The sequence below is a fragment of the Saccopteryx bilineata genome, chromosome 1, assembly GCF_036850765.1.
Source record: "Saccopteryx bilineata isolate mSacBil1 chromosome 1, mSacBil1_pri_phased_curated, whole genome shotgun sequence".
In the NCBI taxonomy this organism is placed as follows: domain Eukaryota; kingdom Metazoa; phylum Chordata; class Mammalia; order Chiroptera; family Emballonuridae; genus Saccopteryx; species Saccopteryx bilineata.
The window spans coordinates 96,806,715-96,833,818 of NC_089490.1; the positions used below are offsets into that span (position 1 = coordinate 96,806,715).

General features: G+C 44.7%; 1 protein-coding gene across 3 annotated transcripts in view; it reads left to right on the forward strand.

The window, feature by feature from the left end:
• The window catches only part of ANO2 (anoctamin 2), a 348,314-nt gene extending 321,496 nt beyond the window's left edge, over window positions 1-26,818 (forward strand). Inside the window, exons 21-25 of one of the 3 annotated variants that reach the window (XM_066261651.1) lie at window positions 9,496-9,648; window positions 9,997-10,049; window positions 11,919-12,100; window positions 23,285-23,390; window positions 25,360-26,818. In XM_066261651.1, the coding sequence (XP_066117748.1) occupies window positions 9,496-9,648; window positions 9,997-10,049; window positions 11,919-12,100; window positions 23,285-23,390; window positions 25,360-25,632 (767 nt within the window). In that variant the 3' untranslated portion in view covers window positions 25,633-26,818. The remainder of the gene's footprint in view (window positions 1-9,495; window positions 9,649-9,996; window positions 10,050-11,918; window positions 12,101-23,284; window positions 23,391-25,359) is intronic. The other 2 variants (XM_066261659.1, XM_066261667.1) reach the window with 2 other exon arrangements.
• Window positions 26,819-27,104: the final 286 nt, after the last annotated feature.

Sequence of the window (27,104 nt, forward strand, 5' to 3'; positions counted from 1 at the left end):
GATCCCAGTCTGGGTGCATATGGTAGTCTGTCTCTCTGCCTCCCTGGTTCTCACTTAAGAAAAATTAAAAAAGAACATATCTGATAGAACACCCCTCAGTGCATCACAGAAAGCTCCTGAGACACAGGAGATGCCCAATCAGTGCTTGATGGATGAATGACTGACTGACTGACTGACTGACTGAATGAATGAATGAATGGCAGTCTTTTAAGTTAACAATGAAAATGCCATCATTTCCCCATTTCTTTTCTTGTCTCAAGAACCAGGAAGCTCAGAGTGAACTTTGTTGATCAAGTATAGCCCTATTATGGGTTCTTAGAGTTTGTATATTTGTTTTTCCCTCCTTTCTCTGTATTTTTTTCCTTTTCCCTAAAATTCCTTAAATCTAATTGTGTGTCCTTTTGGTTGATTTTTTCATAGCCTTTTGGGAAGATGTAAGGTCAAAGGAATAAAGCAAACAAGGGTCCTCGGTAATAATATGTTGTTTGGCAACTTCTTTCGATCATGACTGGTTTCATTGACCTTCCACCTTACTGACTGCATGACCATAGCCCAACTGACTAGATGGAAGGGTGGATGGGAAGAGAGATGAATGAAACTGGCCTTCACATTCCCAGTTAGCAGATGGATAAAGTAAATAAGAGTGAGCAAGATGGGTAATTAATTGGTCACTCAATGAACATTTACTGGAAATTTGCCAGGCTATTTATTCTCTGGAATTCAGAAATGTATCAGTAGATATCACCAACTCAATCGTCCCTAGTTTTAAGAAGCTGAATTAGGCCCACTCAGTGGTGGGATTTAAATAATTTAATAACTGATTCTCTGCCCTAATGACTATTTTAAGTATAAAAAAAGATATACCAAAAGGTAGTTTATTGTTTTATGTATTTAATACCTATCCCTTTGAGTAGTGAGTTTTTTCATGCTCGTTGACCCCACGGAGTGAGTTTTATTTTCAAAAAATAAAATTAGTTCCAGTAACAGTTTTATTAACTTAAAATCATGTTTGTTTGATAACTAATTTATGGAAACAAGAAGAACATACATTTGCCTTTTTTAATGTTGCCTTACACATTTTTCAAATAAAAGTTTTTGTTTTCTGGATGGTCAGGATGCACAAGGATGTACATGAATGTTCATACTACTCAAAGGGTCAATTAAGAAGAATAAAAGAGGCACATAAAACTAGATTATGTTATAAAAAAGTTTTTAAAATATTACTGAAAAAACACTAAATAATACTTGCCAAAACAATAAAACTGTTATTTAAGATATTTCCGTATTGTTTCTTGATTGACATCCTCATTTGCTATATTTTTCACCTGTGGATGAAATGAACCTTACTGTGGGTGCTTATAATATGCTGTTTCACAGATGAATGTTAAAAAAGAGTAAGGACCCTGACCAGGTGGTGGCGCAGTGGGTAGAGCATCGGACTGGGATGTGGAGGACCCAAGTTTGAGACCCCGAGGTCACCAGCTTGAGCGCGGGCTTATCTGGTTTGAGCAAAGCTCACCAGCTTGAACCCAAGGTCTCTGGCTTGAGCAAGTGGTTACTCGGTCTGCTGTATCCCCATAGTCAAGGCACATATGAGAAAGCAATCAATGAATAACTAAGGTGTCGCAATGAAAAACTAATGATTGATGCTTCTCATCTCTCTCCGTTCCTGTTTATCTGTCCCTATCTATCCCTGTCTCTGACTCTGTCTCTGAAAGAAAAAAAGAGTCAGGAATGTAAATTTGTGATTTTCACATCAGGCAGGTGCCCATCTTAGCGAGAACCCTGATTACAAGTGCCATTTTAACAACCAGTTCACTGAACTCAACAAAAAGTTAGGTATGGTTCTGCCGAACTGGTGTGAACCAGTTGAATCCCACCACTGGGTCCACTGATATAAGATTTTTGAGGTGGCATAAACGCAGACCAGACAGGAACAATAACACAAAGAAAATAGCAGGGATAGAAGACATGTGTATATGAATAAAGACGCTTTGGAGAATGAATATATCTGTACAAGAAAATTAGAAATCAGATTGGAGAAGATCCAACACAGGAAACCTGTGTGAGGAGACCGAGGGAGGGGTAGGGACAGCGCTGCATTAGAGCTGAATGTTGACGTTTTTCTGCAGTGAAAGGACATTGAATTTGGTTGGCATCACAAACACTGTTTGTTTCCCAGTGTCATCAGCTGGTAGGTGTGTGGCCCTGGGAAAACTATTTGACTTCTCTGAGACTCAGACTTCTCACTTGCAAAGTGGAAGTGATGTTACTTGACACTGAAGATTATTTTATAAGCCAGAAAGCATGCTGCCTGTGCATGATGGATAAAGCTCCATGATTTCTGAGGGTTTGACATTTTGCTTAAAGGACATGGAAGGGGAACAATGGGCAGATTTTTCTAAAAGACCATGGTCCAGGCCTTTAAACCCCCTGTGGCTGAGAGCCATGTTCTCCTGCCCTTTTCTGTGGCCATCAGCAGGATTTATCTCTGAAGGCTCCCATGACCTCGCCTTGTTCCCAAGGCAGAGAAGAGGGCTTCTCATGGACTGGTCTGTATCACACCATCACTCTGAGTTCCACTGTTATAACTAGACATTGACTTCTTCTAGCAGAACTCTCAAGAAGTCATGGGCCCTCTCCCATCTGAAGAAGCTAATATTTTACCATATATGTGGGGGTGAGGAAGAAGCAGGGACTAAGTCTCCATTAATCACAAAGAAATGACAAAAATGTGCCTTGCTGGTCTGTCCCAATGTTTCATTAATTTGTATACAGTAAACTCTGAATGCTTAAGCTGTTAATTTCAAGCATGTTCCTTCCTGCTATGACTTCCAGGGTTTCTGAATTGAGTCTGATCTATTGTATAAATCCCAGGTGACTCCATGCAGATTGTAAGGGTCCACTTTATTGTCTTGATCTCCTAAGTAGTTTGTGAATTTGGATCAGTGGATTTGCAACAAAGATCTTAACAACCAACCAACCAACCATATAGCAAACCTTCAGATGCCTCTTTTACTTATTCTTCAAGTCAACCCCAGTGGTCATGAATCTGTGAAGCCTCATGGCCCCGCTGGTGAGAGTAAGTTACTCCTGCCCCGGTGCTCCACGGCACTCTGCCAGTGCTGGCACTGGAGTTCTAACTCCATGTCACTGGCAGGGCTTATTTACGTGTCCATCTTCCCCACTGCGTACTCTGAGCTCTTGGAAGGATGACACAGTAATTTAGTCATTTTTGTTCCCTAGCAATGAGCGCAGTGTCCAATATATAGAATGTGCTCAGTAAATGCTTGTTGGATAAATGAGTGTCTGAATGAGTGAATGAATGAATGATGAATGATGGACATTGAGCACGCACCCTCTTACATTGCTTTCAAGAGTTCTACTGTCCTCCTAAACAACAGAGGACCATGCTAAGGAACCAGTTCATGCCTTTCTTCTCATTATCTTAGTCAACCAACACTTGTAATTCTTTTTTGGCACTGGGCACAGCATTAAAATGTGGGCTGAGAAGCAAACAGTGATTGATGACCTCCCCTAGTTGTATTTTTACGTGTGTTTATGTTAATAGGTTGTTTATAGCTGAATCTTTTGAGGATCTGCCTCTTGAATTAGAAGATAGGCTCACACCAGTGTGGCCCTTGTATTACTTATTAGTGGCTCATGAAAAGGAGAATTGATTTTTCAGTCTCCAGTATTCAGTCCCCTTAAGCAAGCTGTGTTGCTTTTACTAAACTATAGAAAGTTTTTAAAAAAAGAAAGCTATAGCTATTTTCATTAGAATTAGACTCTGTTGACTATTTTTACTCTCGACTTTCTTCAAAGTCTCCTGTGCAAATTACAGCCCTGAGAACTGCTGTGTGGTGTCCGCCCTCACGTCTCCGTCCTGCCTCAGCATCACCGAGTGCGGCGCTTTCCATTCACAGTTTAGTTGTCTGCCTCTTTTTGTATTTGTTTTGTGTTTACAGCTGATGAAAATATGTTTGTATTTATGAAACAGATAACCTCTGGGCATCTGCTAATGGAATAGTGGCCACACTGAATGGTGAGGATTCAGAAAAGAATCAAATACGTTCATGGTCGAAGGGGCTGACCATCTAGGGAGCAAACCAAGTAGACAGATAAATAGAGTGACATGTACAAGGCATTGTGGGAGTGAGGGGAAGAGATGCCATGTGCCCACTGGGTGAGGTGGTAGGAACTAGGGTGCAGGAAAGTCTTTTTAGAGAGGTTAGGTTTAAGTTGAACCTGAAAGATAAACAGTAATTCATCCAGCAGACAAGAACAAAAGGAAAGTGACAGACAGTAGTAGTATGTACAAAGGCTCAGAAGTGTGGAAAATGTGATGAGTTTGGGGAAGTACCACTGATTTTAAAATGGTTGGATAATAGGCAGAGTTGATCTCCTTGCATAGCTGCTAAATATTATCCCTGAGACCAGAGTCTAGTTGGGAAGGAAATACGTCCGAAAAAACAAGTTAGGGTCAGATCACAAGGAGTCTGGAATGCTAGACCAACAATCTGGACTTTCTCATGTGAGTGCATGAGTGTGTGTGTGTGTGCGTGTGTGTGAGTGTGAGTGCATGAGTGTGTGTGTGTGTGTGTGTGTGTGTGTGATGGGAAGGTAGATTTTTTTCACTGAAGGATTTGAAATAAATGACTTAAAAAATCAGAGTCATGTTCCATCAAGAGCTTCTCTACCAATCCTGGCCAGTCTACTCTGTTCTATCTAGTATATTATTTTTGTGTCTTGAAGTAGATGGTCCTGGAATGTCCTTGCTTAGTTTAGTTTAATCCAGTCCTCCTTGTTATTTTAACCTAAGCCCAGGTAGTCAGGGCCAGTTTCTATCGTCTCCAGAACCTAGCAGTGCGGGGCTGGTGGTGGTTTGAAAAGGTTCCTGGCAGCTGGGAGTGAGGAGACACCAGCGGTCTTCGCCCGGGGTATTTCCAGGCCTCGTGCTTCCGGCTCAGCATTTCTGGGGCACTTCGCAGCAGGCTTTGTAAAGATTTAGTTGAAAATCAACTGTGGATTCCTCCCTAATTGACATGGCCGGGTTTAATCTGCTATTGGTCAGACCAAGCTGGCTTCTATTATGTGGTGCACTGAGGATTTCTGGAGTTATTTTTATCCTAATGGAGGCTGGCTGTTCTGCGAAGCAAATGCTGGTGTTGGTGAAGGTCGGTATCACCGTGTCCTCTGAAGTGAACCCAGAAGGATGCCCATCTGATACAGCACTGAGACTTCTGACTACAAAGAGCGAGTGTTGGATTTGGCATTTATGTGCTAGAATGTTATGTTTTGTTTTCACTGTTTGTTTGTTTTTTTACTCCCTAAGATATAACAAAACTTATTTGTTTCTGCCTCTTTGGGTTGATTTGTAGACAGTCCCAGGAGGCAACACCTACAGCAAAGGGACATCTTTGGAGAGTGGCTTCTCTTGGCCCTGGAGACCATGAGTGACCACAGATGGTGGGACAGGGGTGTCCTGTCACTCCAGGCCCAGCGCCTCTGGCCTTTGCTGAGCCCCCTCCCTTGAGGTCATCCAGTACTGAACACACAGACTTACACGGCTGGGGAAGGGAAGAGACATCGTGTTGTGGGGTTGGGAAGATTTATGGGCACTATTTGCCTTGAACTGTCACTGAAAGTTGCGTGTGTCAACAGAAGAGGGACAAAAGAGAGCCTGTGTCTGGAAAGTTTGTGAAAGTACAAACGCCAACTGTCAGGGCAAGCCCTTGGATTTCGTGTGAAAGAAAGGAGAGAGGAGTGGAGAGTCCCGTTCTTCCTATAATCCTTGAAGGACATTAGATTTCCTAGAATCATTTGCATGAGTGTGTTGAGGGCGTGCTGTATATATTTACAGTCACTTAGAAGTAACTTGCCCCTACCCCACCCCAATCAGTCACCTCACCAAGCCCATGCTGGGGCTTGGAAGAGTTAGCACAGTTTGGCTGGAGGAAGTCACTTATAGAAAGAACATTTACACTATAGCGCTAGCTCACAGAATCAAGAAAGTCAACTTAGAACTCTGTAAATAAAGATATGGTCATATATAAACATAGACATGCATTTCACAGCTTTTAGAAAACCAGTCTAACATCTGTTTTGCTTTTCTTGTTAATTCCATCCCCCTCCACCCCTGTGCCCTCACCCCCACCACTGACTCTAATGTGAATTCCTCAGAAAAGCCTCATTTAAAAGATACTATAGACCCTGCATTTTGAACTGGCTCCCAGAGCTTAATTTTAAAGATTTCTCCTCCCCAACCCTCCCATCCCATTCCCCTTTGGCCTTCCAGCTAGCCACGTCACTATTCGTGGCCAACCCTGACAAGCCTGGGCCTTCTGGGGCACCTTGCCACCAGCTGGCACCTCTCAGTCTCCCAGGGCCTGCTGAGCGTCTGTTGGGCTTTCAAGACGATGGTAGTGATGGGTTGTAGCAGAGCAATAACACTCACCGTGGGCCAAAGCAAACTGCCATGTCAAAAGCATTTGTGCAAAAGTTCCCCACGTGTTCCCTTTCTAGGAATTTCTACTGTGATTAGTCTCTCCTTCTGTGAACTTTCTATTTTATTTTATCCTTTTAGTTTTTTATCTTATTTTTATTGATTTTAATGCAGTGACATTGATAAATCAGGGTACATATGTTCCAAGAAAACTTCTCCAGATTATTTGGACATTTGATTATGCTGTATACCCCCCCACTCAAAGTCAAATTGTCTTCTGTCACCTTCTATCTGGTTTTCTTTGTGCCCTTCCCCTCCCCCTACCCCCTCCCTCTCCTTCCTCGCCCCCTCCCCTCCCCACCCCTCTACCCCATCCCCCTGTTACCATCACATTCTTGTCCATGTCTCTGAGTCTCATTTTTATGTCCCATCTATGTATGGGTTCATATAGTTCTTAGTTTTTTCTGATTTACTTATTTCACTCCGTATAATGTTATCAAGGTCCATCCATGTTGTTGTAAATGATCCGATGTCATCATTTCTTATATCCTTTTAATTTTGGATCCTAGTTTTTCATTCCTTGTTTAAATATTCTAGACTCTTGAAGCTTGTGCAAGTGAACGAGAATCATGGATCATAGAAAATCAGACCTGAGGGGAATTTAAACCATTCTCTCCAGCTTATCAATGAGGACGCTGAAGCCCATTGAAACAGGACTGCCAAGGGCTCGCAGCCAGTGATAGTGAGGACGAGCAGTCAGGACTCCTGACTCTTTTTTGGTACTTCCACCTTAAATGTGTGTCTGTTTAGCATATAAGTATGCTGTATACATTGCAGACATCTGCATGTGTTGATATTTATCCCAGCAAGATTAAAACTACACATAACAGGTGACATTATTGAACAATTATTAAGTGGCAGACATTGTTCTAAGCACTCTGTATATGCAATAACATGTCTATTATGACAACCCTATTAGGTGAGTCTTATGATTATCATCAATTTACCATAGAAATACCTGAGACATGGAGAAGTTAAATAACTTGTCCTCAGTCTGTAGGGAAGTCCTATAGACTGTGACTTCCCTGGGGCTGAGAATGGTGTTTGCAAGCATGTACTGAGCCTCTGGAATGGATGAAGCCCCTGCCTTTCTAATAGGACATAAAGACATGTGAGCAGATCAGTCCCAACAGTACACAGTGGCAGCTGCAGCAGGCATGCACGAAGGGTGGCGGGAGGCAGAGGAGGAGGTAACCGGCTCCCCAAGGAGATGGCGTTTGAGTGGTCTTGGGAACCCATAGGAGTGGGTTAGCTGGGGAATGAGAGCTCACTGTGCACAAAGGACTGGAGGGACTTACTGTGTTCAGGGGAAATCAGGAGGGCCAGAAGTTCAAGTGCCGGAGGACAGAAGTGTGATGGTTGGAGAGGAGACGGTGGGAGACAGGGCTAGAGAGGCAGGTCAGGAACAGGCTGTAAAGTACCTGTAACCCAAGATAAAGAATTTGGATGATACTCTCTAAATAGAGGGAGCCAACAGAAATTTTTATGCCTAGGGAAGTGACAGATTCAGGACTGAAGAGACTGCAGAAGCAGGGAAGATTGGGCCAGGGATGCCAGCGAGGCGGAGGCTGCAGTTGTCCGGGTGGCACTGAGGGCCTGGCCTCCGAACAGCCGTCTGCTGGGTGCAGGTGTCCCCACGTGGTTTTCACACTGCTTTTATGGTTTGGAATGCTCTCTTTGATCCAGCCTTGCTAGAACTACAGACCCATCTTCAGGACTAGGCTTGGGTCTTCGATACAATCTTTCCTTAGCGCCCTCGCTGAGCAGGCTCGCGCTGTCCCTCCTCCGGCGCTCCACTGTCTCCGGCACATTCTTCTTTCTCCCTCGGCACACATAAAATCGTGCTGCACGTCTTTGTATACATTTCTCTTTTCTGCTTACACCCAGCTCCTTGAAGGCAGAAGCAGACCTTTGCCTCCTTAAATACTTGGCGCGGTGCCTGACATTCAGTGAACTCTCAATAAATGTGAGATGAATGAATACACTGTCTAAATAAAGGCAGTGACTGGATAACTGGATACCAAAAGAAGAGGCCAAATTTGGGGGATAATTTTTTTTTTAAGTTCCATCAGGGGTAGGAAAACTGTGGCCCACAGGCTAAGTCCAGCCCACTTTTCTGTCGCTTTTTTTGTTGTTGTTGTTTTTGTTTGTTTTTTTGTGGGTTTTTTTGTATTTTTCTGAAGCTGGAAAAGGGGAGAGACAGTCAGACAGACTCCCGCATGCGCCCGACCGGGATCCACCCGGCACGCCCACCAGGGGCGAAGCTCTGCCCACCAGGGGGCGATGCTCTGCCCCTCCGGGGCGTCGCTCTGCCGCGACCAGAGCCACTCTAGCACCTGGGGCAGAGGCCAAGGAGCCATCCCCAGTGCCCGGGCCATCTTTGCTCCAATGGAGCCTCGGCTGCGGGAGGGGAAGAGAGAGACAGAGAGGAAGGAGGGGGGGGGGGTGGAGAAGCAAATGGGCGCTTCTCCTATGTGCCCTGGCCAGGAATCGAACCCGGGTCCCCCGCACGCCAGGCCGACGCTCTACCACTGAACCAACTGGCCAGGGCTCTGTCGCTTTTGTAAATAAAGTTTTGTTGGAATACAACCAAGCCCGTTTGTCTACATTTTGTCTCTAGCTGCGTCCTTCCTGAAATGGCAGAGTTGATTCATTGTGACAAGACCAGATGGCTTGCAAATGCAAAAAGCGCTTCCTCTCTGGACCTTTGCTGAAAACGTTTGTCAACCTCTTGATTAGGTGACCAGGATTAGTGACTGGAGATAAAAGGGTGATGGCAAGGAAAGAGTCAAGACTTTTCTGTTTCTCTTGGCTCCTAACTGTGCCTAGCACAACGCTTTGCTCCCAAGTGATGGCATTGCCCAGTAGGCCTGCAGGGATGGGGGAAGGGATACCCATGACTAGGGGGCGGGGCCATAAGCCACAAGGCAGAATTGATCTTAGTCCTGCTTCTTCCTGGGGAAGCTGCTCATGCTTGTGCTCTCTTTCAGTCATCCAGTTTGGCTTTGTCACCCTCTTTGTGGCCTCCTTTCCTCTGGCACCTGTGTTTGCCCTCCTCAACAATGTCATTGAAGTGCGGCTGGATGCGAAGAAGTTTGTCACAGAGCTGAGACGGCCAGATGCTGTGAGAACCAAAGATATTGGTATGTCCCCTGCTTGGAGGTGGTAGAAGACCCATCCCTCCCACACACACACACTGTCAGAAATACACAGGGCTGGGGAAACCCTTGCCTCACCCCCCCCCCCCGTGAGCTCCTCATCCTCAGATCTTCAGGCGCTGGGAGGCCTTCAGAGGCTATGTTACCCACCCGCAGCTGTCCCCCTGGTTTCTAGACAGGGCAGCACCTCAGCCTCTCCAGACAAGCCCGCTCCTGGGGGGCCCAGCAAACCTTCCCTAGTAACATGCCTGCAGAGCATCACCCAGAGCTGCAAGGTTGTCACCACTGGGCCACAGCAGGAGTGAGCCAGACGCCCTCATTTCTGTCTTACAGGAATTTGGTTTGACATTCTCTCCGGAATCGGCAAGTTCTCTGTTATCAGCAATGTAAGTGCGAACAGTCATGGCACCCTAGCTCAGTGGGAAGGCCTTTCCCGGGTAGCTGAGGTCTTCCAAGCAGGACCCTAGCCCTGTTACCTCTCAGCCTTTTCCACTTGGAGCTTTATTTAAGACAGCCCCCTGGTTAATATTAATAGCACATACAAGCCTTCTAACTTATCTTGCTATTGCCAGCACTATGCCACTTCACTGTTAATTTTGCTAAGAGAAAGAGGGATAATTACCGACCAGAATGCAAAACTTCTTAAGAGTCACAATCAGATCTTTGCTCAGAGCCAAGAAAAACGAGGAAAGAATTTCATGTATCTCTCTATCGCTTTCCTTTCTTTTCTACTCCTGAGCTAAACAATACCTGGAGCATTGCCCAGGCTGCAATTCCTAATGACAGTTCTTCCAGGTTGTCAATGTGAAGTCTTAATTATCCCCACGGACTCTGGCACTGCGTAGGTGAAGAGAGGACATGGAAGAAGAGGGGTCCTACCTGTTGTGATCTCCTTAATGGCCTTGGCAGACATGTCCACATTTCGAAGGAAATCCTGCTGGGCCCAAGCCAGCAGCTCCTTTTGCTTCTGCCTTCTGTACAGAGGGTGGCCAGGCAGGGTCTCCTCTTTCATCTCCCAAGAAGATATCAGCCAGCTCAGTGAACACAGCCCGTTTTCCTTGGAAAGAGAAACGCTGATTCTAGCTATGACCCGGTTCCCTATTAAGAACACACGAAATGGCTGGAGAGGTGTGAGGGGAGGCAGCGAGAATCAGCCCATTGCATGTTGAAAGTTTGACATAGGAAACACACATTTTGAGAACTAAGGTGCAATTTGGAAAATAGATCAATAGCTACTTTGGAGTTGTGTTTATGAAAGAGTCCCTGAGCACTAAGCACTTTCCATCTGTAAAGTAGAAGGAAAGAAGTTAGACTTCCCTAGCCTCTCTAAGACCTTTCACTCCTTTGTAAAAATGGGAAGGACTACGAGGACCCACCCAGTAGGATCACTGTGGAAGTTAAATGGAATGATGAAAGCGCAGGGAGCCAGTGCTCAGTAGTTGCAGCTGTGCTTATTATGAGCATGTTACTCATTCTCAAATATGGTTATGGCCATCCACACTCATATATACATTTAGAAAACAATACCTAAACTACATTTTTATAAAGGGCTTTAATTGTTGGCATGCAATATAATATAAGCACTTGCCAAAAAGATTTAAGATTTTCTTTGCAGAAAGCACCTCCACATTCAAACATCTAATCATTCATTTGTCGTTTGGTTTGCTCCATAGACATTTATAGAGTGCTTAGATATGCCAGCCCTGATGTTGGGTGTGTGTGGTGCCATGCAGCAGGATCCACTCATTTCCCCTCTGTGTCTTACTTTTCCTAAGCAAAACAAATTGTGGAACCATATCTTTGGTATTCTTGGCTTTCTGGTGTCACTCAGGGGCAGATGTACCTGGTCATTCAAGGTTCCGCCTATTGTCCCTAAGTGGCACTCTCAACACTATAGATAATTTTCTCAGAAATCTTTCATTCTGCTTTAGCTTGGCCAGTACCAAATATCTCAGATTTGATTTATTCCCTCCAGGACCAAATAGTCCAAAATAGCTTTGCATCCTTTGCTATAAGTGGTTGTAATTTACTCTCTTAACAGCCACTATTTTGTGGATTTACTTACACATATCAAAGATGGAAAAGCCAGGTGAGTCAGCTATGTGAGCTCAGAAATAAGGACTTCCATATCAATAGAGCAGCACTTCTGGATGGGGAACTCGAGAGGGGACAGTTTGTCAGCCAGGTGGACTGTGTGCCACCTGGACAGCATCCATCCTGACCTCTCCGCAAGTGCTTGTGGTTCTGTTTCTCAGGCGTTTGTCATTGCCATCACCTCCGACTTCATCCCCCGCCTTGTGTACCAGTACTTCTACAGTCACAACGGGACTCTGCATGGCTTTGTCAACCATACCCTTTCCTTTTTCAACGTCAGCCAGCTGAAGGAGGGGACGCAACCCGAAAACTCACAGTTTGACCAGGAGGTTCAGTTCTGCAGGTAAGGTAATCATGAGGAGGGGGGGAAGCAGAGGACCTGAAATGGTAGATGCAAGTAACTATCTGGATGGCCTAGACTTAATCATTCTTCTTTCCCACTGTCTCCTACCCACCCCCAAAGACTATAATTCAATTTCCATGAATCAACAAATACTTATTGAGTGACTTTTGCTAGACACTGTGAGCAGACAAAGAAGTATATAGCCTCTTCTCTAGGGAAGTATATAGCCTCTTCATCAAGGGATTTATGGTCTGGTTGAGAAGAAAACAGCCAGAATAGATAAGAAATAGCAAGTTATTCAGTGATTATATCTAGTTTGGATCATAAACATTGTGGGTATTCAGAGGAGAGGAAAATCAATGTTGGCTAGAATGGAGAGGGTAGGCTTCCTGGAGGGGCCAAGAGGAATTCTGGGACAGAAAGAGAATATCCCAGATGGGGAGTCAACATGGGCAAAGTCATGGGCTGGGGATGAATCCGCAGTATCAGGTAAACACTTGGGGGCTAGGTGATGTAGTTAGCAAAGAGAAAGCTTAAGAGATAATAATAGGGAATAATATAGGAAATATATTAGACACTCTTAAGATAATACAAGTCAAAACTATTGTTAAACTTGGATAGAATAAAGTAGTTAATGGGGAATTTTAAAATCATAATAATTTTAATGTAATGTAATAAGAAGAGATTGACCTTTTTGCTGCCAAGGAATGGTAGGGTAAAGGGCAGGCTTAGGAAAATTGTCCTGGTCTTAGAAAGGAAGATGAACAAGAACTGACGGAACTGAGGGAGAGCAGGTGAGCTGCATCACTGACACGAGCCATGGTGGGCGCAGACCAGGGTGCTGGAGGAGGAACAGAGAAGACGAACTATTTTATTAACATATTACAAAGTTTGTGGTAAGACACAGAGCATGTGAGTCAAGAATATCTCCAAAGTTTGGACTAAAGTCAGAGGACTAGGAAATTTTGTGTCCATTGAGAGAGATGGGGAAGATGCTAAGTGAACCTAATTTTATAGTTCATATGATGAATTTGATTTCAATCATATTGTATTGAAAATAATGGGAAGAAGTCTAAGAGGAAATTTTTACTTAACTTCTAGATACACTAAGCTGAAATTTCAGAGAAGTCCAGGTTAGAGTTATGATTAAAAACCATCAACACAGGGATCATTGAAACCAAACAAACAAAAAGACAAAAAAACAAACAAAACCTCCCCCAGAAAACTCTCTACTATTTACTCAAAAAGGGAAAATAAAGAGAAAAAGATCAGAGGGGACTAAATTCTTTAACATTTTTGTACCCTGGTGAAATGATAGTCCCCATGAAGAACTTAATAAAAGATTACACCTCATAAATAAAAAAATTAAATTAAAAACCCAGAACAATAACTACAACAAAAATAAAAACCTAGGAAAGCTATTGTTAGGAAAATATAGAGCTTGCTCGGACCATCCCCAGTGGTGTCTGATGTAAAAGCTGTCAATGAGTTCATCAAAGAAGCAGTGTTTCAGCTGTGTTTGTAGCAGCCCTTTCCCTGTCTGTCACACTTTCCCACCTGGGACACCTTGGTGTTCAAGATCAGCCATTGGTAAGACGGCTGCTGAAGTTCAGGTTCACAGTCTGGGACCACAAAAGAAAGAAAACAAATTTGTCTCCCAATCCAGGTGCCTGAGTTAAACAACCTTACTGAATTCTGATTTAAATAGAAAGGTATTCTGGAACCTGGAAAAATAAGTTTAAGGTTCAACTCTAGCCAACCAAGAAAAGACTCAAAATCAAGGACCAGATCTAAGGATAGATGAGTAAATTTATCAATACAGTAGATAACAATCAGCCTCAGTGTTTCAGGAATTTTCACATCTGGTGTTGTGAAGACTAGCTGTTAGACTAAGGTCATATGCAGGCAGTTCTGCTACCAGAGTATGAACTCCCAGGGTCCAGTCCTCTGTGTGTCTGAAGTGCCAGACTGTCCATGGTGCTGGATTTTGGTCTGTGGATCCAATAGACATAATTCTACTGCTCAGGGAGGGTCTGTACCAGCTCTCAGCCTTATCTGGTAGCATCTAGATCTGTTCCAGCACAGCCCATGGAATCAGTTTTTGGGTTGACATTAAATAAGTGAGCACTGAAAAGTGAGAATTATATACTCATTTTTGTAACTGAAAGGTACCAGAGAAATCATCTTGTTAAAACTCCTCCTTCTACATATAAAGAAACCGAGGCTCAGAAAGTTGAAGAGCTCTCCAAGATTACAGTGATTTCTAGTGACAGGTCCTGAACTAAAGTTCATATCTATCCAAGAACACAAGCCTCCACCCCTGTGTGCAGTGGGGGAACAACACCACTGACCTACGTGTGGGGAGGCAAGGTTAACAGTGTCTGCTTTATCAGTTAGTCTAGAAGCACATGTGTGTCCAGAGCAGTGAGATGCTCTGATCTTGCCCCTGGCTATCAGGTCACCCAGTAACACAACTGAATATGCTTTCTACAATAGATGTATCAGTGGCCTAAACTACCTTAGACACAAAGGGATTTTAAATACTTTCAGCATGAGGAAAGGCCTAATTTTAGGAAAAGTTTGATTCAATCAAGTCTGCTCCAACCAAATCTTTATCTTCCAAGTCTTCCAATTGATGTTGACAAAAATTTGAAGATCTGTATGACTGCTAGCAGCTAGAGCCAGCAGGATAAAAGCCCATACCCCTTTCCCAGTGACCCCAGCAAAAGTGTCATTGCAGCTCATTGACAAGAATCAGTATGCATGCCCTCCCCAGAACCAATCACTATGACAAAGAAATGTGATGTGGTCCAAGGCCTTTGGGCCATTGGGGTGCAGTTTAGGGGTGAAATCACCTCTGAAGCACATGACCTCTGAGTTGGAGGTAGTTCCCTTGTGAGAAGGAAATCATCTTGTTAAAACTCCTCAAGGTGAATGGATACCACTCAGCTAAAACAAACAGGCCCGGGACGTCAGCTATTAGGACACATGGATCAGATTGCGCTTTCTTGTATCACTGAATTTTCCGGCCAGTTATAAAATCCTGGTAACACTTTTCTCCATTGTTTCCATGCAAATAGATCAGATTGTGGCTTATCTATGGCCCATTTGAAAAATGGACTGAGTGACAGAATTATTATGGATGCATGCATAGGAAGTACATTCTACATTTCTGTCAAGAAAATTTATTCACAGATAATAGATCATTCCAGAATCAAACCAAAATGATTTTTGGAGCATCTGATTATTGTTTTCCTTGTTCAGTACCAGTGAGAATTATAGGTTCACTAATGCGACTGGCTTTGAGACCTTAGTATAAGCTTGGCAATGGTTATATGATAGGGAATAAGACACAGTGCCTCCTTCGAGAGTCCAGATAGAGGACATGAGTAAATGAACAAGCAATTAAATATAGCTTTAATCATTTACAATAATGTCATCATAAAGAGCTCTGAGAGCCCCAAGGACATAAGCCATGTGCCTTGTCAGACTTAAGTGTCGGGGGAAGCCATAAGGAGGTGGGACCTAAAGAATGAGTAGTACAGAATGACCAGAGAAATCATATTGTTGAAACCTCTCATTTACACTCCCAGCTGGCCTGGGCAGTGAGTGGGGTGGGAAGACCAATGCTGGAAGGTAAAGTGGGTGTCCAGTGGGAGAGGGAAGTCCAAGGGCAGGAGTGTCTTTCTGGTAGAGGGGCAAGTTTGTGCTCAGTGGTTGGGGCTGGAGTGAGAGGTCAGCTATGAGAGAGGAGACTGGGAGAAGGCACAGAAGCCAGACCAAGGAGAGCATGCTGTTCATTCGCAGGTATGAGGACACCTCTTAGGACAGTACGGAATCACTGAGGGGATTTGAGGGAACAGTGATGAGCTCAAACTTTTCCTTGGTGTTTCTTCTGACCACAATGTGAAGACCAGTGGGTTACATTAAAAATAAAGTGTGTGCAGCCTGACTAGGCAGTGGCACAGTGGATAGAGCGTCAGACTGGGATGCGGAGGACCCAGGTTTGAGACCCAGAGGTTGCCGGCTTGAGTGTGGGTTCATCTGGCTTGAGCATGGGATCATAGACATGATCCCATGGTCACTGGCTTGAGCCCAAAGGTCGCTGGCTTGAAGCTCAAGGTCGCTGGCTTGAGCAAGGGCTCACTCACTCTGCTATAGCCTCCCAGTCAAGGCATATATGAGAACACAACCGATGAACAACTAAGGAGCTGCAAAAAGAATTGATGCTTCTCATCTCTCTCCCTTCCTATCTGTCCCTCTTTCTGACTCTCTCTCTCTCTCTCTTTAAAAAGAAAAAAAAAGCCTGTGCAGAAGTCTAGAGAACAGGGTCACATATCATCTAGACCAGGGGTCCCCAAACTTTTTACACAGTGGGCCAGTTAACTGTCCCTCAGACTGTTGGAGGGCCAGACTATAAAAAAAAACTATGAACAAATCCCTATGCACACTGCACATATCTTATTTTAAAGTAAAAAAACAAAATGGGGACAAATACAATATTTAAAATAAAGAACAAGTAAATTTAAATAAACAAACTGACCAATATTTCAATGGGAACTATGGGCCTGCTTTTGGCTAATGAGATGGTCAATGTGCTCCTCTCACTGACCACCAATGAAAGAGGTGCCCCTTCTGGAAGTGCGGCGGGGGCCGGATAAGTGGCCTCAGAGGGCCACATGTGCCCGCGGGCCGTAGTTTGGGGACCCCTGATCTGGACAGACCCTATCAAATAGGTGTATTTTGCAGGCTACCTTTCCTAGGTGGATAGGAGTTGTTGATAGAAACCTCTACTCAGATGGGTCCTAATCAATGCATGTTGTCTGAACTTGTCTGGGTCATCAAATTCTTTGGAGATTTAGAAAGTTGAGGCACAACCTACTGATGTCTTTGTAAGCTAGGAATTATCAGTGACAAAGAAATAGAAATAAAGTATAGAGAGGGAGAGACAGAGACAGAAGAAGATTGGGAATGTGGAGGGATTCCATGAGAGATAGAGAGAGAGAGAGAGAGAGAGAGAGAGAGATATCTTGAGAAACAGAGACCATTCTGTAGCTAGCCCCAAAGCCAGCATTTAAAACCACTTCCATGGTAGGAAATGAAGTTGGCCCTGATTTTCTGGCAAATAGAGTTGGGAACTCAGTGACCCTTCTTATTCTTAGCTTTCAGTGACCTCTGAAGATAAATGTGGTCAAATAAAACAGGTCTCTGGCTCCAACTTAGCTTTGCCAGGGAAGAGGTATCTTAAAAATAGCAATAAAAGTTAAGGCAAGTCTCCGGCTGCTCATTTGAGATGCATTCCCAGCATTTTTGGAGCAGCGTTGGCCTCAGCCATCTAACTGCTCTGGCAGGGCTTCTCAGTCCTGTGACGTCAACCTGCAGGCATGATTAGTGGCCATTTGACAAGATCGAAGGACCACTGTGTCCTGGAGGATGAGTGATGGCTTGGGCTCCTGGCTCAGCTGGAAGGGAGCAGAGAGATCAGCAGGGCAGGGCCTGGAGGGGGTTCTGGGTCCCCAAGCTGGAGGCGCCGACCCGGCCTGGTCAACCCAATGGTCAGTTTGGAGGTGCTGAGCCTGAAGAAACGGCATTCTTGGGTGGCTCTGGTGGGGTTTTTCCGCATGGCCAAGTCTTTTCATGTCCCGAGGTCCCATAAAAGTCTTGGAAGAGGTGAATTTCCCCCCTGCTCCAGCCCATGGCTGCCTCTCATCTGCTTCTTGCTGAAACCAGAGGTAAAAGTCAGCTTTTCTGGGGTTTGCCTCTCGTGATCTTTGACATGGTTCTCATTAGTTCCTAATTGGCTGTACTGTTTTCCCTTGTTAAAGGCCAATTTCAGAAGGCAGTTTTAAGTAGCTCAGATGGCATGAAAATATTGTACGTAATTGTGTTCAGCATTAATATAACATTAATTTCCACTGGGACTATTAAGACATTTTTTACATACCACTGCTTGAAGTTGAGAAGTGCATTTACTAACTGATTCGAAATGTACTGAAACCTCATTTAAAAAAAATTACTGGTTGTTGATGACTGGTTGTTGGTGTGTTATTTAGGCACCCTTCCTGCCCACAGAGATTCAGTATTGTGATGCAGTGTGGCAGATGTCACTGTCACTGGTCATCACTGCAAATAAGGATGGGAGGGGGACATTGGAGCCAGGAGTCTTTCTTTTCTCTCCACATCTCAGTTTCCTCATCTGTGAAAATGAGGACTTAGAATAAATAATCTTCAAAGATTCTTTTCTGCCTTAAAAAATAATAGTTGAGTGAGACATGCAACATATTAACCGATTCCTGTAATAATTCTAAATGTTACAGGCAATCTCTCTGACTCTGTGCCACCTCCACCATAACCCTTGCCTGATCCAGGCATCCTCCCAACAGTGACCAAGGCGATACATTTGTGTGATTCTTTCTTAGACATTGTTCCATGCATTCACATAAAATGACTCACAGAACTTTTAAAGTATTGTTTCATAGGTTTGTTTCATAATAATGTAATATATTTTGAGTTCATGGGAACCTTATATCTTTAAGTAATACATAAATTCCACTCAGTCAATGCAATTTTTCTTAGTGTTAGATTTAGGTAAAGTAATCTTAAAGCTAAAATATAATGTTGATTTTTGTACCAGTTTCACTTACTCTATGTGAGTCTGTCTCAGTTAACACTAAAATTTTGCTCCTGAAAGTTTAGTATAAAAATGTGTTTGCATCAACTGAATATTGCTACTAATTATATTCTTCTTTTGAAATTATGAACTTAATTTTATTATAAAAGTATGAAACTCTCTTCTCCACCTTCTAATTCTGCAAGTATGTATATATATGTAATTTCTGTGTGTATACATACATGTATGTATGTTATATGCATGTAGCATATATAATACATATATAACTTATATATAATTAATGTTATTTATTTAATTATATTTATACTTACCAATTATATTATATTTTCATATAAATATAAGGAGAAGACTCTCTTCTCAACCCCAACCCCAGTGATTTTCCCCCAGAAGAAACCATTGTGTCCATGTTTAGTGGAAGTCTCCAGAAATTGCATTCACATGTGTTATCTCATTTAGTTCTCCCTGTCTTTCTTTAATGTTCAATGAACACACATATACACATGTATTTGTTTATTCGTGGTATGACAAGAGCTGGAGAGCATGCCATTTGTGTACTCTGAGACACACGTCTTAGCTTCACTTTGTGGATTAGAAGGCTGAGGACCCAGTGAAACAACTTCCTCAGGATTACTTATATTAGTGACATAACCACTCTGAGCATTCACTTGCTTTTTTAGACACTATAGTTGTTTCATTTGAAAGGCTCTTCTTATTAAAAACAAACAAACTAAACTTCTTATTAAAAAACTAAAGAGAACTCAAAATTAATGTTAAGTCTCAGAGAAAATAAAGGAGGACTGGAGGGGTGAGGGTGAGATCTACAGTTCCTAAAATTATATCCCTGGGCTTAAATCCCAGGCAGCGGATGCAGGAAGCGACCAGATATGGGTCACCCAGTGCTTGGCTGTCCAATGGGACTATAGGAGAACCAAGCTCCCTAAACCAGGGGAAAGGGTCTGATTTCAGAAAGCACTTGAGCTGATGGGAATGGAGCAGAAGTTAATTCCCAGCAGCCTGAGGCTAGCCTACATTATCATGGACATAGATCCTGAGAGAAGCCCCTTGCAGTTGTAGCGTTGGCTGACTCTTTGATTCATAGCAGTGTCATGGGAAACTTGGAGCATCTGTGCTTGAGTATTCAGACATCCTCCTAGAAAGCCAGGAGGAACTGGTAGCAAAGGTGTATGTGCTCTGTCCTCTTTTAACATAAAGGGTGTCTTTCATAAGTTCCTTTCAGTCAAGGAGAAAGAATAACTACTGTTTACTGGGTGTATATTTCTGACAGATCAGGTGGAGTGCTGAGTGCCCTTCTCTGACATTTCATCTTCATTACAACTCTGTGAGAAGGAGAAAATTGAAGCCCATTTCATAGACAGTCTTGGCCATCAGAGTGTTAGTTAGGTCACTTCACAGAGGGTATCGAACTGAAGTGGTAGAGATGACATCAAGACACCTGACTGCAAAGCCCAAGCTTTTGCCAATTCTGTGCCATGGGCTTAGAAGCGAAACAGACAAAACATTTAACTGTCACCATAGTGGACACAATTAAGTCTGTTAACCATTTTGTTCTTTGTGGACATTTCCAGTCTTAAAGCTAATTATCTCTTGTTTAATTAGTGCCTTCTTGTTACTTAGTCACAACATTTGATAAGCTTAACATCTTAGGAAAAAGTTATTTTTAAATTATGAAATCTGCATGTATATTAGAATCTAAATAACGATTAGTTGTTTACTTGGTGGTAGAAGCTTACTAGAATCAGTTTTATGAGTCATGGTTCATTATTGAGTTATGAAATCAATTTAGTGGGTCATCATCATCATTTTAAAGAATAGAATAGGATAAGATAGGATGGAACAAATTTGAATGGAATGGAATGGAACGGAACGGAACAGAACAGAGCAGAATAGAAAAATATCAGTGCATTATTGCACACAGCAAGAGTAAGTATGTGTAATTTTCATTTCAGTGGCATATTTATGTGTGCATTGGTTCAAACTGTATTTCTTACTACTGTAAGTCAGTTTTTAAAAAGTTAGCTTTGGGAAGAGAAATGTGAACAGATGTATAATTTATTAAATCGCATATTGTTCTTTTCCATGGATAGCTTGTCCTGTTGTTCCTAACAGAGCTCCCTTAGCTCACTGGTCTAGGTGTATTTCAAGTAGAGCTTTCTGGACATATCTAATCTTTCCCCAGATCCTTGATTATATGAATATGCCTGTTAGATTCAAAACATGTTTTGGACACTCAGGGAGGGCAAAGTGACATTTTCAAAAGCTGTGGTGAGTTAGTAGCAGAGGTGGGACCAGAATTCGATTATTTATGGATTCTTTCCAGACTGGAAAAAGGCAGGGTGAGCAGTGACTCTCATACTGAGGTCAGTGAACATCTGTTCCTTCATAGATGGAGCTAGAGAACAAGAGAAACAGACTCTGACTGCAGAAAGAAGGATCGGGCTAGACCTGGGGAAGTATTTCCCTGTGGTAAGGAGTGGGTGTGTGTGTGTAACACCCCTCTTCAGAGGTCTTGAGAGGAAAATGTAGGATCAATTCCATTCTGCCATGGGGTCCTTTGGGCGGCAGCAGGAGGCTGGGGAGCCTGAGTTTTTCCCACCCCAAGATGTCCTTATTCCTTTAGCCACGCTCTCACTTTCTCCCATTAGCAAGCATAATTGGAGCTGGCCGTGTTTCTGTCCTCAGCCACGGATGGATGTGATGAATGCCGTGGTGTTTTGTTGGGCTGCAGTCAGCTTTGCTTTTCATCCAAATGTCAAACCAGGCCTGCAACAGCTGTGATCAGCTGTTGGGAGAAGGGGAGATGAGTGGGGAGGGGGCAGCTCCTGGCCTCTTGCCCAGCCTTCGTCGAATGCTCAGTGTCCACTTCTCAGTTTGTCTCTTTCCATCGCTGACTCTGTTACTAGGCTTTTTTCTACCTTTTCGTGTGCATATTTTTTCAGGGTTTTGTTTTTTTTTTTCTCTCTCTCTTCTTCCCTCATCTCTCCTTGGGTGATTAGAAGTCACCATGCTTTGACATGCATCTTTCAGAACAGCTGGTTTATTCAGGGTAGGGGAAGCTACAGAGAGCACCCCGTTCTGAGTTCCCTACCCCCACTGCTGCTGGTGGAAGGGTACTCTATGAAGATAGCAGAAAAGCCTGAATTCAGCCAGACTTGGATTATTTTTTCCATTTATTTATTTATTTATTTATTTATTTATTTATTTTTGAGGGACAGAGAGTCAGGAACAGAGACAGGAACATCAAGCTCCTCCTGTTTGTGCCCTGACTAAGGAATCGAACTGGCAGCTTCCATGCTCCAGGGTTGGACTTGGATTCTTGTCTTGACTCCACCTCTTGCTGGCCATGAGACCTTCGTCAAGTACTTGAACTTCTCTGAGCCTCAGTTATGACCTGTGTTACGTGGAGATTCCGATGCCTGCCTGAGGATGCTGTTGTGAAGATTAAATGAGAAAACTTCCAGAAGGTCCCTTCCTCGGGGATGGACACATACTGCCCATTTCCCTCCTCAGACAGAGTCCCCACTCGACAGGCACCTTGCATTATGACTCAATGCTGCCCACCTCTTCCTCCAGCTTAGCGCTTGCTTTGATTTTACTGAGCATCAAAGCTTTGTTGACTTCCACGGAGGAAACAGTTTTTTGAAGGTTCATAATTCTTCTAAGCCTGACCTGTGGTGGCGCAGTGGATAAAGCACCAGCCTGGAACACATAATTCTTCTGGTAGTGATTTTTGTCATTTTCCCAGGCTTAGAAAAAGTGAGTCTGAGAAAATGAGCCATTTTTAACATATGGTATCCCAGGATGCTGGTAAAAAAAATAGCAATGGTGAAGAACAGCCCTGGACCTCTCCATGGGTCTGAAAAAGAGGCATGAGTTCATGTTAGGCCACTGACATTTTGTTTCTTAAGCTACATGGACCACTTATAAAGATGGCCAATGAAAGAGGATGATACTGACCAACAGTGACTATTACCATCAGCCCTTGCCCACTAAATCACTCAGCCTTCAGCTTAGTCACAATCACTTTCCTTTGGGTACAAGAATGCAGTCACCAAGGGAGGCCGGCCCTTCTCAAGGCCATAGTCCCAAAGCAAATGCCTGGGCATGAAGCCCGAGATTGTCTGCTGGTACCTGTGTCTTTACTGAGTCCACGGGTTGCAAAGAACTGTATGAGATCAGGGTTTGGGGGTCTCATTTCCCCCTTCAGAGCCATAAGCTAGTGGAAACCAAGGTGGATTCACTGTCCTGGGGTCCTCTCATGATTTCTGAACTCCCCTGGAAGGAGAATCCAGACACCAGAGGAAGCTTTTGGGAAAAAGACATTTCTAGTCTGACCTTGACTTTTTTAGACTTTGGTCTTTTTATTCCACGGACACCTGTTGGTTGAGCCATGGATTCCTTCCTCCTACCCCCTAGTAACCAAGTCAGAAAGCCAAGGGCTTACCTGCTGCTTTGACCCCTGAGGTTTTCCCAATAGTTGTACCCCATCTCCTCCATCTCGTCTCAACCTTAACACCACATTTCTCTTTGGACAGGTTTAAGGATTACCGAGAGCCGCCTTGGGCCCCAAACCCATATGAGTTCTCCAAACAGTACTGGTCTATCCTGTCTGCCCGTCTGGCTTTTGTCATAATCTTCCAGGTGAGTTACTCAAATGAGTAATTGCCACTTAGAATTCAAGCTTCAGGAATAAAAGCAGCCATGCCTCTTTGCCCGCCTGTCATCTCCAGGTTTTCATGGCATAGTATGACACAGGGGCCTTAGCCTACAGCAGGCGGAGTGAGTGCTCCTGTCCCTGGGCTTCCGTGAATTGGCGGATTTGCAGAATGAGACTAAAAACACAGAGTAAGGTTACAAAACAGATGTGGAGTAAGTTGCAGAGTGGAGATAAGTTCCCGTTTCAACCTAAGACAACAAAGGGAAGCGGGAAGAACGGCGGAAACCAGAGTCTCGACTCGAATGCAGACAAACAGTGCCACCTGAACCTTTCTCCTGGCCCTCTCGGCTGGCTGGCTCCCTCCTTTATTTGTGCTGTGTTAGCCCCTGAGACATCTGGTAGAAGGGCCACCAGAGCCATCCCGTCATCCCGCCATCCCTGGATGAATAGCAAACCTGAACCCAGTGATTACTATCTCCAACAATAGCAGCAGCTCCAGTTGCACCACCGAGATTCTCTGAGCACGAGGCCCCCCTTGCCACGCGGGGTCCTGCCCGTCTTTCAGCCAGGCCGGAGCGCAAGCCCAGATCCTTTTCTCGTGGACTCCCTCAGGCTTTTGTATTCCCTGAATGCACATCTCTGGAGAGCTCTAAAGTATCCTGCCCCTGACCCCCAGCCCAGGAAGTGGAGAAGCCCACCAGCTAGTCTTTCACCTAAAGAAGACAGCCATTCTTCCTCTGGAGAGATGGGGCGATATATTTGAAAAGTTGCTCAGACATCCCCCTGCTGCCCCAGCCGCAGGAGTCGTGGCACTTTACCATATGTCACGTGTGACATTCACTCACCTTGTGAGTTGGTGTAACTCAAAGGAGCTCTGGAGTACCCAAGGCAGCCAGGAGCTTCTGGAAGCAGCAGCTGGTTCCCAAAGTCTTCCCCTGGGCTCCTAAGATCACAGAGGGTTTAAGGTCAAGCTGGGAAGAGGCTGAGAGCATGGAAGACAGCAGTGCTCTGTCGTCTCCTCCTGGGCTTTGTCACTGTCCTCTGTCTCAGAGAAGGGGAGACACATAAACACATCACTGTCAGGCACAGAACACAATTGAAGGGAGTGCACTGGGTAGGGCGTTGTTGGGGAATGGATGAAAACCAGATTATTAAAGTAGCAAACGTTTATTGGGCCATGATGGCACTGTTATATTCACCCACTTGAACAGAGAATACTCCCTGAGAAACGCAGTCTTATCCTACCTGTATTTACAACCGAGGGGGTGTGGCTTAGCAGACAGAAGGAGGAAGCCAACTACAAGAGTGCACAAAAGAGGCAGGGGCTCCCAGATGCCCGTGGCTGGAGTGGAATGGAGAGCAGGATGCGTGACTGTGAGTGGTGGGTGGGATCGGCTGAGGCTAGGACTCAGGGCAGAAAGCAAAGGTCCATCTCTGATACGGAGGACAGAGGACCAGGTACAAGGAGAGAGAAGCAACTGGTCCAGGGAAAGCGCCGAAGAGGCCATTGCGCCTCATGGCCATTTCCCCGGAGGTCTGGGGCAGGGAGTCTGGAGCCTTTGAGGCCAGGAAGCCCGAGCAGGACACGTGAGCTGGGTGGGGGGAGGGGAAGGAGCAATGGCTAACGGTTGTGGAGCCCTGCTGTGTGTGAGGGGTGGACTCATTTAATCCTCACACAACTCCCGGAGGTAGGTGCTGTTGCTGTTCCACTTTCTTTCTACATAGGGACAACATGGGACAATTATGCTCAATGGCTAAGATCGCCCACTAGTAAGTAGGGGAGCCAGAATAACACAGAGGCATCTGCTCTCTGGCCTGTGCTCTTCCCTGCTGCGCGCTGGGCCCCTGCTGCTGAGACCGGCACCCAGATAGGCAGGGGTTGGGTGGACACTGTTACACTAGTGTTCCCAGGCCAAGCCTCCCCTCTCAACCCCTGTCCCTCACTTTCGACAGAACCTAGTGATGTTCCTGAGCGTCCTTGTGGACTGGATGATCCCAGATATCCCCACGGACATCAGTGACCAGATCAAGAAAGAGAAGAGCTTGTTGGTGGACTTCTTCCTGAAAGAGGAACATGAGAAGCTCAAGCTGATAGATGAGCCAGCCCCCAGCAGCCAGGGAGGGGGGCTTCAGAGCAGAAGGAGCCGGGCGGCGAGCTCGGCCCCCTCCAGCCAGAGCCAGCCAGGCAGCCTCGCGTCCTCAGGTTCCCAGCACACCAGCGTGTGAGCAGGCAGCCGGCGCGAGGGGAGTAGTGTGAGGCCACGCGCAGGCGCACAGGGATTGCCGGGATCTGGCCTGAGGGAGCCTTGAAAAGGGGTGTGTGTGTGCGTGTGTGTGTGTGTGTGTGTGTGTGTGTGTGTGTGTGTGTGTGTGAGATAGAGAATGAGCTCAGGAAGGAAGAGAAATTATGCTGCTTTTTAGAAACTTTAAGCTCAAGTTTCTTTTAGGTCCTAATGTGAGCAGGAGGCTTTTGGGGGATGGGTGCCGTTTTGAGTGTATCAGTGAAAAAATTGAGTCTCTACCCCAGGATTCCCAGGCACTGAAACCAAGGGTCCTTATGATTTTGATTACATTTAGCTTTAAGTCCCAGCTCTCTAGAAATAATATCCTTCTCTCTGTATATACGTACCCCTCAGAGGCCTTCCCCCCACACTCTGCCCATAATCAGCAACCCGAGGCAGCAGAAGACAGTAGCCAGGACCTGACTAATAATGGTCACCAGGTCCGGAACTTCGGCGGGCTAAAGATAACATCTTCACCTAAGTTATATTTCAGTTTCTGAGTCCTACAGTGGAATGACCCTCAGGCTACTTTCCCATGAGACTGGACAGAAGGACACTAGAAGAGAACTCGGAACTGTCCTCAGGACCTGAAGAAATGATTCATTACCTTTACTTCACCTCGGAGCAATCAGCTTCCAGCACGACCCTGAACCCCTGACCCACGGTGTCTTGTGACTTGCCCTATGTAATCTGTAAGCTATACTCTGTTGGAGAGTTTGGTTGCTTTAGAGCCTAAGCTCCCCACCTCCGTGTGGCCAATTCAATATTAAACTGTATTTTTCTTTCTATACTGCAAACTCCTGTTCATGTATTTCTTTGCCCAATGCGCACAGGCAGGTAGACTCAAGGGAAAACATTGGGGTTCAAGGACAGCACCATGAGCTTCCCCTGTTTCCTCAGGGGCCCTCTCATGTCAGATGGCTGCAGGCTGTGACAGAAGCAGAGGCAGGGCCCTGTTCTAGTACCCATCCTAAGTGACCACCACTCCCCTTCCCACCACCACCCTGAGAACAAGTCCTGAGTCACTTGCAGCTGGGGCTGTCATAGCTTCAGTGGGTGCAAATTAAGTTACAGGGCTGATTACTGAGGCCACTGGAGCTGATGGTGAGTTGCAAAGTTTCAAACCCGGGCCTATCTTCAGTCATGTCATGGGGATGCTTTGAGCTAAATGCAACTAACCGTCATTTTATGCAGATTCAGATTTCAAATAATAAAATAAATCAAAATATTCTTTATACAGATGCTTCTCCTTGTCTTTGGTTCTCTCTCCCTCTTTCTCCCCATCCCTCCTTCCAATCAATATTTGTTGAGTACCTACTATGCGCCAGGAATTATTCTCAGACTAGAGATACACAAAACAAAAGAGTCCCTGCTTCATGGAGCTTATGTCATGGGGAGAAACAGGCAATATCTGAT